The 16,758-nt window shown below is 38.4% G+C and overlaps 1 protein-coding gene across 3 annotated transcripts; it reads left to right on the top strand.

The window, feature by feature from the left end:
- The first annotated feature begins 2,074 nt into the window (after positions 1-2,074).
- On the top strand, positions 2,075-16,596 carry PPID (peptidylprolyl isomerase D). 3 transcript variants are annotated; one of them, XM_008586375.1, is made up of 10 exons: positions 2,360-2,517; positions 4,444-4,584; positions 5,876-5,982; positions 7,856-8,044; positions 8,930-9,052; positions 9,211-9,317; positions 11,364-11,505; positions 15,105-15,191; positions 15,287-15,329; positions 16,218-16,596. In XM_008586375.1, exons 1-10 carry the CDS (start codon positions 2,433-2,435, stop codon positions 16,304-16,306), a joined length of 1,113 nt encoding a protein of 370 aa, XP_008584597.1. In that variant the 5' UTR covers positions 2,360-2,432; the 3' UTR covers positions 16,307-16,596. The 3 variants fall into 3 exon arrangements, with proteins under 3 accessions (XP_008584598.1, XP_008584597.1, XP_008584596.1); XM_008586376.1 differs by lacking the exons at positions 2,360-2,517; positions 16,218-16,596 and adding an exon at positions 2,075-2,148 and having other exon boundaries at positions 15,287-16,102; XM_008586374.1 differs by lacking the exon at positions 16,218-16,596 and having other exon boundaries at positions 15,287-16,102.
- The last annotated feature ends 162 nt before the right edge of the window (positions 16,597-16,758 follow it).

The raw sequence follows: 16,758 nt of genomic DNA, 5'->3' as shown, positions 1-16,758 counted from the left end.
TCGGGGAACCACAACAAATAAATATCACAAAACTGAAGGATATAGGAAATGAACATTTTACATTAACTTTAATGTGTTGAAATTTGAAGGGATCGGCATAGAGATCTGATACAGAGAATCTTCTCAAATTATACTTAAAGACAATGGAAATGATATTACCGTTAATATTTTCTTACATACATTCTCAAAGCCATTAATATTCTGTATAACTTCATTCATTTAAAAATATTTATAGAGCCCCTACTATGTGCCAGGCACTGTTAGAAGTGCTGGGGATAGAATAATGAAAAAACAAAATGAAAGATTCTTGACCTGGCAGAGCTTAGGACCTTAGAGCTTTAGACCTGTAAAATTTGTGTAGTTAAGGATAAGGACTGTATTTTTTCATTATTGTATCATCATCATTCAGAATAGTGACTGGAATATAGTAAGGGCTCAATAAATATGTCTTATATAAATGAATCATCTTTGGCTAAGTATCTATGTGGGCATGCCTATGAACTTGTATGTACGCATTTTGTTAATGATGTAACTCTGTGATTACACAGAAAAATTTAATCAGGATAATGTCCTATTGATTTGTCCTAAAATTTCACTTTTTTAATTTTAATTAACGGTGACTTTACAAGTTAGTTTTATAATAAGCATCTAGTAAGTAATACATGTTAAAAAGTGGAGAAGTTATTTAAGAGATTTTTATCTTTTAAAAGATTTTTTTATTATTAAAAATTTCAAAAATAAGGAACATAGTATAATAAACCCACATGCACCGATCATCTTCCTGGCCAATTCTGTTTCATCACAGCTCCACCCACTCACCTGACCCCTGGTTATTTTAAAACAAACTCAGATACCATAGCATTTCATTGCCACAGTGATTTTTAAAAAGAAGAGTCTTTGTATAAGAATGCTTTAGAGTTTACAAAGCAACTACATGCATGTTATTTCTTTCCATTCTCATACTTTGTTTTTTTCCACTTTACTGAAAAGGAAGCGGGTTCAGAGAAATTAAATGACTGTTTTTTAGTCACACTCCTAATATAATTGTAGACAGAACTTGAACCCATTGCTTTTTTTCCTTTTTAATGTTAACTTTAGTGCTTAGTCCAGTGTATAATATTACAGGCCACTTCAAGTTGAGAGTAGGAACCTGGTTGTTAGAAGGAACCATAATCCTTCTAATTTTTACATATCCTAAGACCAGGTAGCAAGCAGGACATGAGCCTTCATCTCACTGGATGGATGGTGGCAGTTCTGATAGGGGAAAATCAGCACTGGTCTCTCTTTCCATAAAAGCCACTCTGGCTGCTGCAATGAACACAAAGCTCCTGGCTTTTGAGATATACTTTGAGGGTTGTATTCAAATACCATGTTTTTTTAACTTTCTGATATGAAAAAATGGTAAGCGTCTACGGATACCCTGTGCCTTGCTGATAAAGTAAGCATCAAGCTGAATCCTAATGGCTGGGCCCCAACAGAACACCGGAAAGTACCATTTTTCTCCAAAATTTACGCTTTATCAAGAGGACAGAGTATGTTCTCCTCCTATATAAAGGGGTCCTCAAAAAGGATTCATATTATTATCTTAAAGGCTAGTCTGGTGAAGCACTGGGAGTAGCGAAGGAAAAAAGCATCTGCTAACTGTGATTAGTTGTAAACACCACTGCACTCAGACAAGCCTGTACTATTATCTTTTAACTCACTTTTTGCACTAGCTTTTTTTGAAGTACCCTCCTATAGGTAAAATAAATGTTTTACACAAATTCTCATAAAGGAAAAGTGGACTATAACATTATAGTTTTATCAGAAATCAAAACTATGCTTTCTCTTCTGGACACTCAGCTTCAGCCATTTGGAGCCTTTGGTTTAACCCGTATCATTTACAGTGTAATGTGAAGATCAAATTATAACAGTATGGCAATAATAACACCGCTACTATTGATTAGGTAATCACCAGTTTGTGTCAGGCATTGTGCTAAGTGATTTACATCTTAATTCTCAAAACGACCCTCCCAGGTTAGCAATTTTATTCCTATTTTCCAGACGAGTAAAGCGAATTTCAGAGAAGTCACAGCCAGTTAGCGGCAGAGCTGAGGCTGGAATGGAGATGACTCCAAAGCTCTCCACACCAGGATGGTAGGAAAGGCGGTAAGCACAGGTTAAAAGAATGAAAACAACTAGGGGTGTAACTTCAACGAATAAGAACAACCAAGGGAGGGCGACAGGGCCACAGCACATGCGCCGAATCAAGCGCGTGGAAACGCCCCGAGGAGGCGGTGCCGGAAGCCAGGGCGCAGCTTCCGGTCCTCACGCCGGAAGTGGATCGTCAGTGCCGGGGCTGGCATTTGGCCAAAGAGGACGCTCTTGAGTTGGAGCTGTCGGTTGGCCGCGAGGTGTCTGGATCCTGCTTACCAAGGCATCTGCAAGTCGAAATGTCGCACCCGTCCCCCCAAGCTAAGCCCTCTAACCTCAGTAACCCCCGAGTCTTCTTTGACGTAGACATCGGAGGGGAGCGAGGTGAGCGGAGTCTGACGCTCGCGGAAGGGCCCCGGGAGGCGGGGGATCCCGGGATGCGGGGACCCCAAGGGTGGGGCGCGGTTCGGGCTGGGGGCTGTTTAGTGGCGTGGAGGGGACGGCTGCCTAGGCTGGGTCACTGGAACAAGCGCGGAGCCCGGGTGTCCAGGGTTAGGTCGAGCCAGCGCCCTTGTACCGATGCCATCGGTCCTGTGGAAGTTTCTGGTAATTTCTGGTTCGGGAATTGTGGCGGCCTTTAGGTTTCTCTCTCTTGAATTGGTTGTACTTCTCTGCTACCTTTGCACCGCCCCAAGCTTAAAATAAGGTTATTTTATAATTGCAGTGGGAGAGTTCAGAAAGCTCCTGGGAAATGCGTCTGCTGGGCTCCAGTAGTGCCATATCTTCTTCCACACGAAATAGACCAGCACCTACCATATTATTTATAAATTAAGGCGACTTATTTGCTTATTGCTTTTTTCCTTATTACTGATTTTTAATTCAGAGGTCTAGTCAGATAGGCAAACGATTTCTGTATTTTGACGTTGGGGAAATGGGCTCAAAGTAGCAATGTGGTTGCCTAGGTTACATAGCTCAGAAGTTCCTAAGGCCTTGTGAATTAGGGAGCATGTTGCTTTGTAATCGAATTGGTCTTGTTCTGGAAAATGTTAAAATTGCTGGCCAGGCAGTGTGTTTGAATGCATGTACAGGACACACACACACACACACACACACACACACACACACACACACACACACACACACACACACACACACACACACACACACACACACACACACACACACACACACACACACACACACACACACACACACACACACACACACACACACACACACACACACACACACGCTCTCTTACACATACATTCAGTTTGTTTTGGAACTAGTGCTAGGTTTATTTTCACCTGTCCTTGGAATTGTCTAGAAGAGGCACTTTTTCAGCTTTTGCTTTAGAGGCCACAGTAGAGTTTCCACACAGCACAAAGGCTGCAGGTAGGTATACATAAAACTTGGATGGCCTGACCAGTCGAAGGGTATATAATTTTCTCCTATTGATTACTTGGTGATTGGAAATAATGAGTACCTGTCGAGGAAATTATTCAGGATTTAAAACCGTTTGTACTTCATGGTGTCCCTTACATAGTGCTAATCTGCTGGCTACGGTAATTGATTATGACCTTTGTATGATGTTTCAAATTCATCTAGATACATGACACTTAACTATGGGTAGACTAAATTTGAATAGTAGAAAAATGGCAATAGGATCCAGCAATCCCACTACTGGGTATATATCCAAAGGAAATAAAATTAGTATGTTAGCACGTTGAAGAGATATGTGCCCTCCTATGTTCACTGCAGCATTATTCACGGTAGCTAAGATAATGGAATCAACCTGTGTCCATCAACTGATGAAAGGATAAAGAAAGGGGTGTGTATACACACATGAAATACTATTCAGCTTTAAAAAGGAAGGAAATCTGTCATTAGAGACAACGTGGGTGAACCTGGAGGACATTATGTTGAGTGAAATAAGCCAGGCACAGGAAGACAAAAATACAAATAACACATTGTTTCACTTCTATGTGGAATCTTTAAAGAAAAGTGAACTCACAGAAGTAGTAGATTGGTGGGTACCAGGGGCTGGGGAGAAATTGGTGAAAGGATACATAATTTCAACTAGAAAGGAGGAATAAGGAGGAATAAATTCCAGAGATTTATTGTATACATGGTGACTATGGCTAATAACAATGTGTTGTGTTCTTGAAATTGCAAAAGAAAAAATGACAGTAAAAGAGAACTTGGTAATTCATGAGTGATCTGTCATCATAATTGTACCAACTGTCCTTTTATCATTTGCTTGTGAGGTTGTTTTGCATACTGATAAGATTTGATTTTCTTTTCTTTTAGTTGGTCGAATTGTCTTAGAGTTGTTTGCAGACATTGTACCCAAAACTGCAGAAAATTTTCGTGCATTGTGTACAGGAGAAAAAGGCATTGGACCCACAACTGGGAAACCACTCCATTTCAAAGGATGCCCTTTCCATCGAAGTATGTGTGAATTTTGTGAATCTGATTATTCTTCATATAAATAATTAAATCCTGTTCTGAGTTAAGGAAGAAAACACTAAGTAGGAGGTGAAGGTTAAAAAGAACTTTTAGTTTGCCAGAGGATCCTTTGACATAAAAACTTGATTTATTAATAAAAAATTAAAATTAATTTAAAAATATTTAAACTGTTTTCTTTTGTATTTAACAAAATATCAAAATATGCTAATAAAGTGTATGCAGAGAATAGTTAACATAGCAGGCCTGAGACTGCTATCCTTAGAAAGGTCTGCTTGCAAGGATAGCACTTGGCTAGAGTCTGGGAACTTGGCACTTGAACTAGTCCTTAAATTGTAAGGGTGATTTACTATGTCTTGACTGTAAGGGTGATTTACTGTGTCTTGACTGTTTGTACATACATGTGATTGATGCTGAACATATGCTTTCTTTTTGGGAATATGGAATTTTGGTACATGCTAGGCAGAGAATATCTATGTGATAAGCCCCCAATAAATACCTTGGGTGCTCAGTCTCTAATTGGCTTTTCTGGGCAGAAACATTGTTCACATGTTGCTGCATTTTCATTGCTAAGGGAAGTGTGTTTTCTGTGACCCTTCATGGGAAGAAAGAGCATAAGGAAGCCTGCACATGGATTCTTTCAAACTCTCCCTGTACCTTTTTCCCTTGTCATCTGGCTATGTGTCCTTACTGTTGCAATACAACCAAGAGCAGAACCCTACATATCTCTGAACATGGGGGCGGTCTTGGTAATCCTTGACACAAAGTGATAGTATTTGCTGAAGTATTTCCATTAGGTTGTAACATCTACTGGGAACAATTGGTCTTTATTCAGTAGACATTATTGAGTAACTAATATGTGCCAAGTGTTACAAGGATGAAAAAGAGTTGCTGTACTTATGGAGTTCATTGTTTGTTGGAAGACAGAACATTGTGATATATGTTTTAAAGTGTAGGTAAGGTGAAGATATTGTGGGAGGAAAATTAGGAGATCCAACTTTGGGGTTTCAGTGACAATTTTATAGGGTACCATTTGAACTAATCCTTTGAGTGTTAGTGGGGAGTCAAGCACTAACAGTAGGTTGGACTTCAGATTGTAAAAGGACTTAAGAGTTTCAAGTTGTGATGATGGGTAAGAAAAGACCAGCAGGAGAGTGACATGACTAGAGGCAAGCTTTAGGAAGTTGTCTTTGTCTTTATTATTACATATTCATTAGTTAACACTGCTGAACTCATCCATGTCTCAGTCACTAATAGCAATTTTCATTTTTTGTAGTTATTAAGAAATTTATGATTCAGGGTGGAGACTTCTCAAATCAGAATGGGACAGGTGGAGAAAGTATATATGGTGAAAAATTTGAAGATGAAAGTTTCTACTATAAGGTACAGTAGAGAAAATGCATTTATTGCAGATAAAAAAACTTGTTGGATTAATACACCAAAAAAAGTCTCAAGTGTGCTTAGATTCTCTTATAAAAGGAATCATATTTGTAAATATGTACCTTTAATATGGAAAGTTTTCATCTAGTAATGATTTTATTTGGCAAAAATACTGTAGTTATTTTCAGTGTGATCCAGTTTTTAACATGCTTCAGTTAAGCCAGCGAGTTTTTAAGTGCGACCACCGTGTGGCAAAATTGTTTCCAGGTAAAATGTTCTCATTATCGGAAGGATGGTAACTTATGCATCTTTATCCTTGAATTTGAAGAGCAACAAAACCATCGCTAATATCCAGGATGTCAGGGGATTTGCAAACTAGAGGATATGGTTAATGTTCAAGCTCCTAAAGGACATTAGTGGTGCCTGTGCCTTCTTATCTTCATTGTCCCAAGATGTAATCGGGGTATATTGCATCATTCAAGTTATAAGAATGGACATGTAAGTACAAAAGTAAAGTGGTATCTTTGGATATGAGCAAGGTAATTAGGATAATTTGAAAAGAATGTTGTCAATCTTATAAACAGTATTTATTGACTACAGCTATATGCTCCATACTCACTGGCACCAAAAGGTTATAAAAATGAAAGTCTCAATGACAAGGAATTTATAAACTTACCATGGAAACAAGATTAAAACACATGGGACAACTGGAGAATAATATAGTAATATGCAAATTGATGCTAAATTGATTGAATATACTTGCTTGTATAACACTGATAGTATATGCTTTCTGTGTATACTATAAGAGAAAAGTGTGATTTATATGGTTCAAATTATTTGGGAAGACACTGAGGAGGAATGGGTACTTTAGCTATGCAAACTAAGCTTCACAAGGAGTCTGAAATTTGGTTAGGCAGGAACTAAAGTACAGATGCAAAATTGAAGAAGGGATGTGGGTGAGGAAAGACAAAAGCAATGGGAAGCTGAGGAAATAAGGTTGACATTCTAGTTAGTATTGTGGGAAAAGCACCAAACAAAGGAAGTTACCAAAAGGATGAAAACTAAGAAAGGGGGCCTATAGAAAGGACACATGTCTTATTTGTTGTCTTCTACAAACTTGAAAGCTGTATTCAATTCAGATTGGAGGGTTAAAGGGCATTTTAAGTGGGGAGACTAACATGAGAGTTATAATGCATGCACCAACAGGAATAAGTAGAAAAATGAAGAAGTTTGTTTCACAGAACCTTGGAACAGTTGATGCCAAGGTAGAATTTTGATTTCAAGCTTACACAGCAATTTCTTTTGAGCACTCTAAAGAGGTGATTCACCTGGGATGAAAGGCAGAAGATTTGGATTCTTCTGAGATTATGAAACTACCTGTTTGAATGTCTTGTCTAAATTCAGTATCCCTTTACTGTCCCAGTTTATTGATTCATAAAGGAAGAATCATAATATAGGCGCATTTATGAATGTGCGAAGACTGTTCAGGTCTTTTCAGAAAAAAAGAGCATACGTCATAAAAAGGACAAAGTACTGTATATTACTAGATTTCGTTAATGTGGCATCTTCATCTTAGAGATGAAGTATAAGCATCTCCAGATGGCCAATTTAGAAGTAAGCCCATGCCCCACTATTGTTTTTGTTGTCTTATTTGGTTTTGTAAGCTTTTTTTTTAAAGTTTAAAAAGTGATTAAGTACCCCATGTTTTGTGAATTAAAGGTTGCAATTTATACAAAGTAAAATTAAAGTAAAAAAGTAAAGTTTGATTTAAATGGTAGCATAGTCCTCCCCAGTTTTATGTGAATGGTCAATAAAAGAACAATCTAGAGCAATACCTCTAACCTTGGTTTTCTTTTAATGACTTTTATTTCTACAGCATGATCGTGAGGGTTTATTGAGCATGGCAAATGCAGGCTGCAATACAAATGGTTCTCAGTTCTTTATTACAACAGTTCCAACTCCTCATTTGGATGGGAAACATGTGGTGTTTGGCCAAGTAATTAAAGGGATAGGTGTGGCAAGGATACTGGAAAATGTAGAAGTGAAAGGTGAAAAACCTGCCAAGGTAAGTGAAAAGTTATAAATACACTATTATCTTAGTTGCTATTTTAAAGAAATATAAGTAAAAGGATCAGGTGATTAATAGCTGGAAAGATGTTTAGATGAACCTAGATCTGTCACTTTTTCTTTGAAACTTTTCTATAATGAGAAGGAAGGTAAGGATAGTTTTGAAGGAGATTTTTATTCTTATTTCAACTTCAGTGTTGGTGATCTTTGCTAGATTACTGAAATCTTCCTATACCTGCTCAACTTTTGAGTCGGTATGTATACTAGTCCAAAGTAGAAAGAGGGCAGCCAACCAAGAATCTTGTTTGGACTGTGCCGTTTAACTAGAGGTTTGACCTTGATCTTGTTACTTAGCTTTTCTTGGCCTGTTTCCTCATTCTATATAAATTACTTAAGGTTTTGACTAGATAATCTCTGGAGAGGATTGTGTTCTAAAGTCTGTCAATCAAAGTGACCATACTACTACCCAACCTAAGTGACAGGGTTATGAGTGGGAAATTGGAAACTCAGTTACCTGTCGGAGGTAGGCTGTCACTCAGTGTATGAAGGGAATAGTAGTAAGCTGTGGTAAACTGAAAGCTTATGCCTCACCTAAAGACAGTTACATAGAGAATGATAAAAATTTTCAACATATTTTGTGTTCACTGAGCTCTTGAATAGTAATAAAATACTTAAGTAGTGATGTTATACTCTTATTAGTTGGAATGTATATAAAGGGCATTATTGCAATCATAGAATATAGATGAACCTCCTAACTTAAATACCTGTGACTTGAACTGTGTTGCACATGACCTCCCGCTGTGTAGCTTTTGAACCCAGACTATTTTTTAAATTTCTCATTAATATGGTAGCACACTTCTACAATTTAGGATTATTTTTGCAGTTGTGTGTTATTGCAGAATGTGGAGAATTGAAGGAAGGGGATGATTGGGGAATATTCCCAAAAGATGGCTCTGGTGATAGTCATCCAGATTTCCCTGAGGATGCAGATATAGATTTAAAAGATGTAAGTACTTTCAGATTAGTCAAACTTTAATAACTTTAATAAATAAAAAATTTATTACAAAAATTTGAGCTTTTGAATCAATCTGTCATAATGATAGAACCTAGCATTAAACCACATTACTTACTAAAGTCCACCATATTTGTGTTCTTTTTATACAGGTAGATAAAATTTTATTAATAACAGAAGACTTAAAAAACATTGGAAATACTTTTTTCAAATCCCAGAACTGGGAGATGGCCATTAAAAAATATGCAAAAGTTTTAAGGTAATATAATATTTTTTAATAAATTATCTTTAAGAATTTATAAATTGACTTATAAATTGAAATTCAGAATTGCTCATTATATTTTTGGCAAATTACTTGTGGGATAACCAGGTGTGTTGAAATAGTTGCATTTCTTTTGTTGCCCCAGATTGTTTTGAAAAATTTTAAAATGCAGGAAAGTTGAAAGAACAGTAAGTACATGATTACTCATATACCTATATGTACATTCACCAATTTTTGATTTGCACTATTTTTGTTTTTGCAGAATTATTTCAAAAGGAAGTTGCAGATACAATGATACTTTATCCCTAAATATTTCAACATGTATTTCCTAAGAAGCAAAAATGTTTTATATAGACTCAACACCATTAAAATGCCGCCAAAATAGTATTGTACAAAATATATAATCCATATTCAAATTTCCCTAATTGTTTCAAAATCATTTTTTTATTAAAAAAAAATTTTTTTTTGCTGCACAAGTTATTTTAATTATAAACTAATAAAAGTCTACATTAAATTCAATTAAATCTTATAAACTAACCACTGATGAGAATATACAAAAACTAAAAAAATTAAAAAATTCAGGGTCCAAACCAAGATCATGAATTGTATTATTTTGTTGTAATCTCTCTTTAGTGTCCTCTAATCATTAATGGCCCCTATCTCCTCCTGTGTTTCTTTATTCATTTGCATTTTTGTGGAATTCAAATTAGTTGTCTGATAAAATACTATCTGTTTGTTTGACTGTTTCCTTAAGATTAGTTTGAGATTAAATATTTTGGTGAGAGGACTTATGTGGGTGGTGGTGTATTACCAATGATATCACATCCCAATGGCACATGTCAGTTTGGCCTATTTAGAGTGTTGGCACTTGGTTAAAGTGATGTCAGCCAGATGCATCTGTTATAAAAGTACCTTTTCCCCTTTGTAAATAATTAGTCTGTGAGGTAATACTGTGACTGTCTTGGCCCCAACAACCTTTCACACAATGGTTTTAGCATCATTGAAGATTCTTGTCTGAATTAGTTACTACATTGATAGTTGCAGAATTATACTTTTCTAATTCTATCATTCTACAGTTTTTTTTTTTTTTGTATTTTGTCTTTTTCCGTGTCCGGCAACGGATCGCAACCCTCAGTGTTGCCCCCGTACCGGACCGGGGACCGGCAATGGGATCGCAACCCTCGGTGTTGCTCCCGCGCCTCGCTCAGCCAGTGAGCGGGAACCGGTCTGTACGTGGGATCCGAACCCTCGGGCGGGAGCGCCGCCACGCTTCCCAAGCGGCGCACTTATCCAGTGCGCCACCGGGCCGGCCCCCATTCTACAGTTAATTAGCTGGCATTCTTTTGTTTGCAAGAGCCCCCCCCCCCCCTTTTTTTAGTATCACTATAGACCTATGGATTTTTATCAGTTCAATTTGTTAATATACGATTACCATCATATTTTTTTTTGATGCCCTGGGGGTTCCAGATTTGTCCAGTGGAAGCCCCCTTTCCTTTTGACATGTTCCTATTCTGTAAGCACTTGCTTGCTTTCTGGCACAAGATGTTCCAGGCTCATCTTATACTTACCTCCTTCCAGAGAAAGGAAACTTTAGAAACCAAATGCAGGGGGCCAGGTGTGCTCAGTTTCTGGGCCCCTTTCCATGGACAGTTCAAACTCAAGACTACAGGGTTCTTCTTCACCTTTCCCCATTAAATTCCCTTCTCCCATTATGAGAATCCTGGTTCCAAACAAAATTACAATGGAAGGTACTTAATGGGGATCTGAGTTTTTAAAATAGAAAAGTGTTACCAGTGCATAGTTAGACTTTGGAATTGCTCTTAAATTGACCTCTTTGAACACTTTGAGCAAAAAAGTTGGAACAAATTAAAACTAAAAAACCTTTTAAAGAAAAATAAGTATTTAATAAAGGAGTGTTAATATTAGCATTTGATGAGTTTTTTGTATCAGAAGTAACAAAAAACCCTTCTGACATGGTTGAAGCAGCAGGGTGAATCTTGTTTATGTGGCATTACATACTGCTTTTATTAATGTGTTCTCCAGATATTTGGATGGTTCAAAGGTTGTTATGGAGAATGCAGAAAGATCCAAGCTACAACCTGTAGCTTTAAGCTGTGTACTGAATATTGGTGCTTGTAAACTGAAGATGTCAGATTGGCAGGGAGCAATCGACAGTTGTTTGGAGGTAAGTCTGTCTGATTGGATTGTAATTTACCAAGTTGAACAAGAGCAGTTTTTATGCACATTAATAGATCTTATAGCATAGGATCGAATGAGACTTGATAAAACAATTTAAGTCATCTTGTCCGTAAATATTTTGAACCTTCAGTTCTTCCTTTCAATCCATTCATTTTGCTTATAACACTATGTCACTTAATATCTGTGAAGATCCTTTCCTTTTTTTCTTCAAAGCACATATATCACCTCATTTCTTCATTAAAGTGTACCTATGGTGTGCTAGGCATTGGAAGACAAAACCAAGAATGATTAAGAACATGGGTTTTGGAGTCAGACATGGTTTTTTAAATTAGGGTGCTGCCACTCATAAGCTTTGTGATCTTGGGTAAATTCCTAATTTTATAGTGTTAATTTCTTTATCTGTAAAATGCAAATAATACCTACCTCCTGGATGGTTATAAAAAAATATATAACATATGTAATGTATTTAGCATAGTACTTGGCACATTTTAAGCACATAATAGAGACTAGTTATTTTAATTAAAAGACAGATCCATGCCTTCAAGAAGCTTAATTGATTTGGCATCGAGGGGAGGTCAGTAGGGTCATTAAGATTTGTATAGGGGACTTCTGGTCAAGATGGCAGAATAGACGGTTGCCAGCGTCACTCTCTCCCACAAATCAACCAATTTACATCTATTAAAAAGCAACGACAGCCAAGCTGGGGCTGCTAGAGCTCAGGGGAAGAGGAGCAGAGACCTAGAGGTTGCATGAAGGTGGGAGAAACCATGATGAGAGAAAGAAAAGACTGCTCCTACCATTTTGAATCCCTGCTGCTTCAAGGCTGGAGCTGGTGAGCACACGGACCAAGAGGTGGCAAAAGCCACAGCTATGTCCTTACTATGAAATAGCTTGGAGTCAGTAGGGGAGAGGAGGGCCTTGGTGTCCCTCAGGCCAGCAGGACCACTAACAGGGTTCCCGTGGACCCACATAGGAGTGAGGAGACACAGCAACTGGAAAAAGGAGCCACTCAGAGGCCAGTGGGTCATCACAAGGGACTGGTGCATGGCCTGTCCCACGGGAAGTGTTTGGAATGTGGGCAGTAGGGGAGATGGGACCACTGGGAGAGCACTGGGGCACAGCAAGGACAGCTGATCTGCCCCCCAGTCAGTGCTGGACCACTCAGTGGAGACTGGTTAGGAATATAGAACTGCAGGGGGTTCAGTTTGCTGAAAAGACTCAGGTCCAGACCAGAGTTTCTACACAACCCAGGTGCTCCAGATCTCACGAGACCTGGAAGTACCTACAAAGTCAACCATTAAAACCTGAGCTGCACAAAAGGCCTTCCCCAGGCAATCAGCAGCAAAGCAGCAATTTAGCTCAACCACAGAGCTCAAGTGCTGGTCCCCACAGGATTTTCCTCCATTTTAGAAGTAAGCAAAGGACAACAAATTAGTTCCAGTACAGAGTTTAAGTAGGGGGAACAGCAAATAATCCAACACAGAACTGAAAGAAAGCAAAAAATACCCACAGAACAGAGACAAAGTTTGATATTAACTAATAAAAGTCTCACTTCACCAAAGAACACCTATAACACCTAGAAGGACTGGAAGTCCCCTGGGCCCCCAAGGCAGGGAGCGGGAAGGGCCTGGGGCCTCAGCCATGACCCCCAGCACGCACACCCAGCCTAGCAACAACCACAGAGCCACTGCAGGAAGTGCCCTGAGCTCCTGAGCTGGGTCCGTGGGGGACCAAGGGCCTTGGCACACCCCTCCAACACCTGCAACCAGCCAAGTAACAACCACTGTGCCACTGCAGGAAGCACCCTGAGCTCCAGAGCCAGGGCAGTGTGGGCTGAGGACTTTGGCCACACCCCTCTGACATCTGCATTCAGCCCAGCAATGATCAAGACACCACTGGAAGACCTCTGGTCTACCCTGCAGGAATGAGGGGCATGCCGTGGGCCTGAACCACACCCCTACTCCCTCCTCTTCCTGCCCTATTTCCTTCCCCTTTCCCTCTCCCCCTCCCATCCAACTGTTCCACAACAATGTAGAACTTACAAACAGATGAATCCAGGGACCGGCCCCTCTTCCCACAACCAGGCACACCACTGCTGCCACAAGGCCCTGCCAGGTTCCTGAGGCTTGGAGCCCAGGGACTTATCTGTCCTCCTGCAACCAGGCCTGCCGCCACTGTCACGGGGCTGCCCAGGGTCCTGAGGCATGGAGACGGTGACTGACCCCTCCTCCCACAACCAGGCAAGTAGCATGCCAAAAACAACGCTTCCATGTGGTTGGCCTGCTATAGCCATCATAATAGCCTCGGCTGCCACAAAAGTGGCTAGGCGCCACAGTCACTTGTGCGGATGGCCCACCAGCCACTTGTATGTATTGACACGAGGAGAGTCACCAGTGGAGACCAAGGAAAAGAAGAGGATGTCTTTGTCCATAAAGCCCATTCCAGAGTGATAGAAGCAGCATCTGCTCTATAATAATTGTGGGGGACCTTTACGCACCTCTCTCAGCACTGGACAGATCACTTAAGCAACAAATCAACAAAGTAACCATTACTCTTTCAGAAGGAGAGAAGAAATCTAGGGTTATCAGAGATGGGAGGGAGTGGGGGGTGGGAAGAGATTGGATAAGGAGCACAGCGGCATAAAGAATAAGTATGATTTGTAATATATATGCTAGTAATATTGATTTGATCAACATACGTCAACATTGAACCCCAAAATATATGTAAATCAATTATGATTAAATAAAAAAAAAATATTAAAAGAAAAAAAGGTTTGTATAGGGAAAGTGGGTACTATTGGAACACACAGAAAGGTCATCTATGTGAGGGCTATCAAGGTATACTGAGAAAGCTAGGAAGGACGGCATAATAGAGCAATTGTGACTCTTTTCCCTTTTCTGTAGTTTGAGAAATTGTCCAAACTAAACATTTTGTGTACTTTGCACATTAAACTATGTACATAGATTAGCTATGCTCAGAGCAAGTAGAACTAAAATGAGATCCCAATTTGCTAGGGTAGGTAGAATAAGGGATAAGAATATGCTCATATTTAAAAGGGAGCATATGGCAGAGGAAAAAAATTTTTTTTATACCCTGGATCTTTATGACTTTTGTAAGACAGATAATACACCCTCTTCAGTAAAAATCTGAATATTGGCCTTTAAAAGATGTTATGTAAAAAATATATATTATTTTAAAAATGTCTGTTTCAGGGGGGAGATGTGTTAAAAGTTATGTTTCTAAAAAACCTACATTTCAAGTAAAATAGTGTATGCATATTTTTATTCAAAATGGTTTCTTTAATATATATATTAGGGCCCAATCAGGAGACAGGAACTGCAGTGCTGAAGAGCACACTGGAACCTGGAAAAGAAACATCTTTGTCTTCCATGTCCATTCTGTGCCCTCTATTAATAAAACTTAAAATTGTGCCAGCTGGCAGAGGACAGCTATTTACAGGTTCCAGCTCAATTATCACTGAGCAGTGAAGGGTAGAATTGCAGCTGACAGGCAATAAGTTGAGATCTCGCACATACATTAATACTTAATACGTAGATATAAGTATTTTTATAATTTTTTTTATAGGCTCTTGAAATAGACCCATCAAATACCAAAGCCCTGTACCGCAGAGCTCAAGGATGGCAAGGATTAAAAGAATATGATCAAGCATTGGTAAATTTTGTTCCAAATGTTTAATTTTTTAAAATAGACAATCACCTTTATAAATCATATACCTAATTTTTCTTAAACGTTTTTTTCAATTAAAGGCTGATCTTAAGAAAGCTCAGGAGATAGCACCAGAAGATAAAGGTGAGTTGGAAGGCTTTTGCAGTGACAGTTCATTTTGTCCTTTAAAAATTTATCCTCATGAACCATTGTACACTTTGCCAGATATTATTTGTTCAACAAATGTTACAGCATGCCTGTCAGTAGGTCAGACATTGATCATATAGCAATGAACACCTGCCCTCAAAGAGCTTACATTCTAGTCCCCCTCAAGAATGTGTTAGTTTATCATGTGTCTGATTACTGTTTGTTCTATATATCATTTATATATCTATAAACCTGGTTCTGGTTGAAAGCGCAGTACTAAAAAATACAGTATTCATGCCAAATTTAACGTTTGGGATCATTCCTTGTACTGAATGTGGCCATAACCTAGTGTTCTAGCTACTGGATATAATGTTTCAGGAAGGCTATTTCAAAAATAAGCTTTTTTCTTTTCTCTTTTTTTTTTTTTGGTGGCTGGCTGGTATAGGGATTAAACCCTGGACCGTGGTGTTATCAGCACCATTTTCTAACCAACTGAGCTAACTGGCCAGCCCTTTTGTTTTTTAAATAAGCCAACTGTGCATAGTGACACTAGATCTAGATACTTAAAAATTATCTTTGGTTTCTTACTGCTAAAATAAAACAAGGGAGGCATTTACTGCCCTCTCTAATGGTGAGGGAGAAGGCAACTCTTTTATATAATTGAGTTCTCTCAGTTGACAGTTTTCTCAAGTTATGCTTCATGATTTTTGTTTTTGTGTGATTGCTCTTTCTTAAAAGAGTAGAATTTTCTGTTAATAGGGCTCAGTTATTTTATGGAGAAGAAAAGTTTTATCAGGAGGAGTTAACTATCATTAAAACTATGTGTTGGTCACTAATTTTTTGGATGTTTTGAAAAATAACTCATATTTCATATTTATTTTGCAGCTATCCAGGCGGAATTGCTGAAAGTCAAACAAAAGATAAAGGCACAGAAAGATAAAGAGAAGGCAGTATATGCAAAAATGTTTGCATAATGATTCAATTTTGCTTAAATATTATGCATTGATTGTATAAAGGCAATAAGAAAATGTAATTGTCTATTATACATGATCCATAATGTGTTTCCTTTGACACGTCAGTACCCCATTGTTCAAAGTTTAGCAATGCTGATGTGGGTTCGCTCTGAATAAAAGTGTTACAAAATACAGTGAGGTTGATTTTTTTTTTTTAAATGGCTATCTGCATTGTTCCCAAAGAATAGTGTCCGTCCTATTTTTAAAGTCCTAAAGACATATCTTGTTGAATAAATAGATGAAAGCTTAAATTTGTATATTTATTTTGTTCCTCTCGATGTTTTGATGTATCTGTGGTTGGTTTGTGCTTGTGTTTATACTTATAGATAATACATACATGTATATACCTGTTTAGGGGTTGGCAAACTTTCTGCAAAAGGCCAGATAGTAAAAGTTTTAGGTTTTGTGGACCG

This window comes from Galeopterus variegatus, unplaced genomic scaffold, assembly GCF_000696425.1.
Source record: "Galeopterus variegatus unplaced genomic scaffold, G_variegatus-3.0.2 Scaffold3965, whole genome shotgun sequence".
In the NCBI taxonomy this organism is placed as follows: domain Eukaryota; kingdom Metazoa; phylum Chordata; class Mammalia; order Dermoptera; family Cynocephalidae; genus Galeopterus; species Galeopterus variegatus.
This window is presented reverse-complemented; position numbering and strand designations above follow the sequence as displayed.

What these genes read in the sequence shown, in the direction of transcription:
- PPID (XM_008586374.1), top strand. Translation starts at nt 2,433, where the DNA reads ATGTCGCACCCGTCCCCCCAAGCTAAGCCCTCTAACCTCAGTAACCCC. An exon ending in ATGAAAGTTTCTACTATAAG is followed by an intron (nt 5,983 to 7,855) that starts GTACAGTAGAGA and finishes TTATTTCTACAG; the next exon opens with CATGATCGTGAGGGTTTATT. An exon ending in AAGGTGAAAAACCTGCCAAG is followed by an intron (nt 8,045 to 8,929) that starts GTAAGTGAAAAG and finishes TTATTTTTGCAG; the next exon opens with TTGTGTGTTATTGCAGAATG.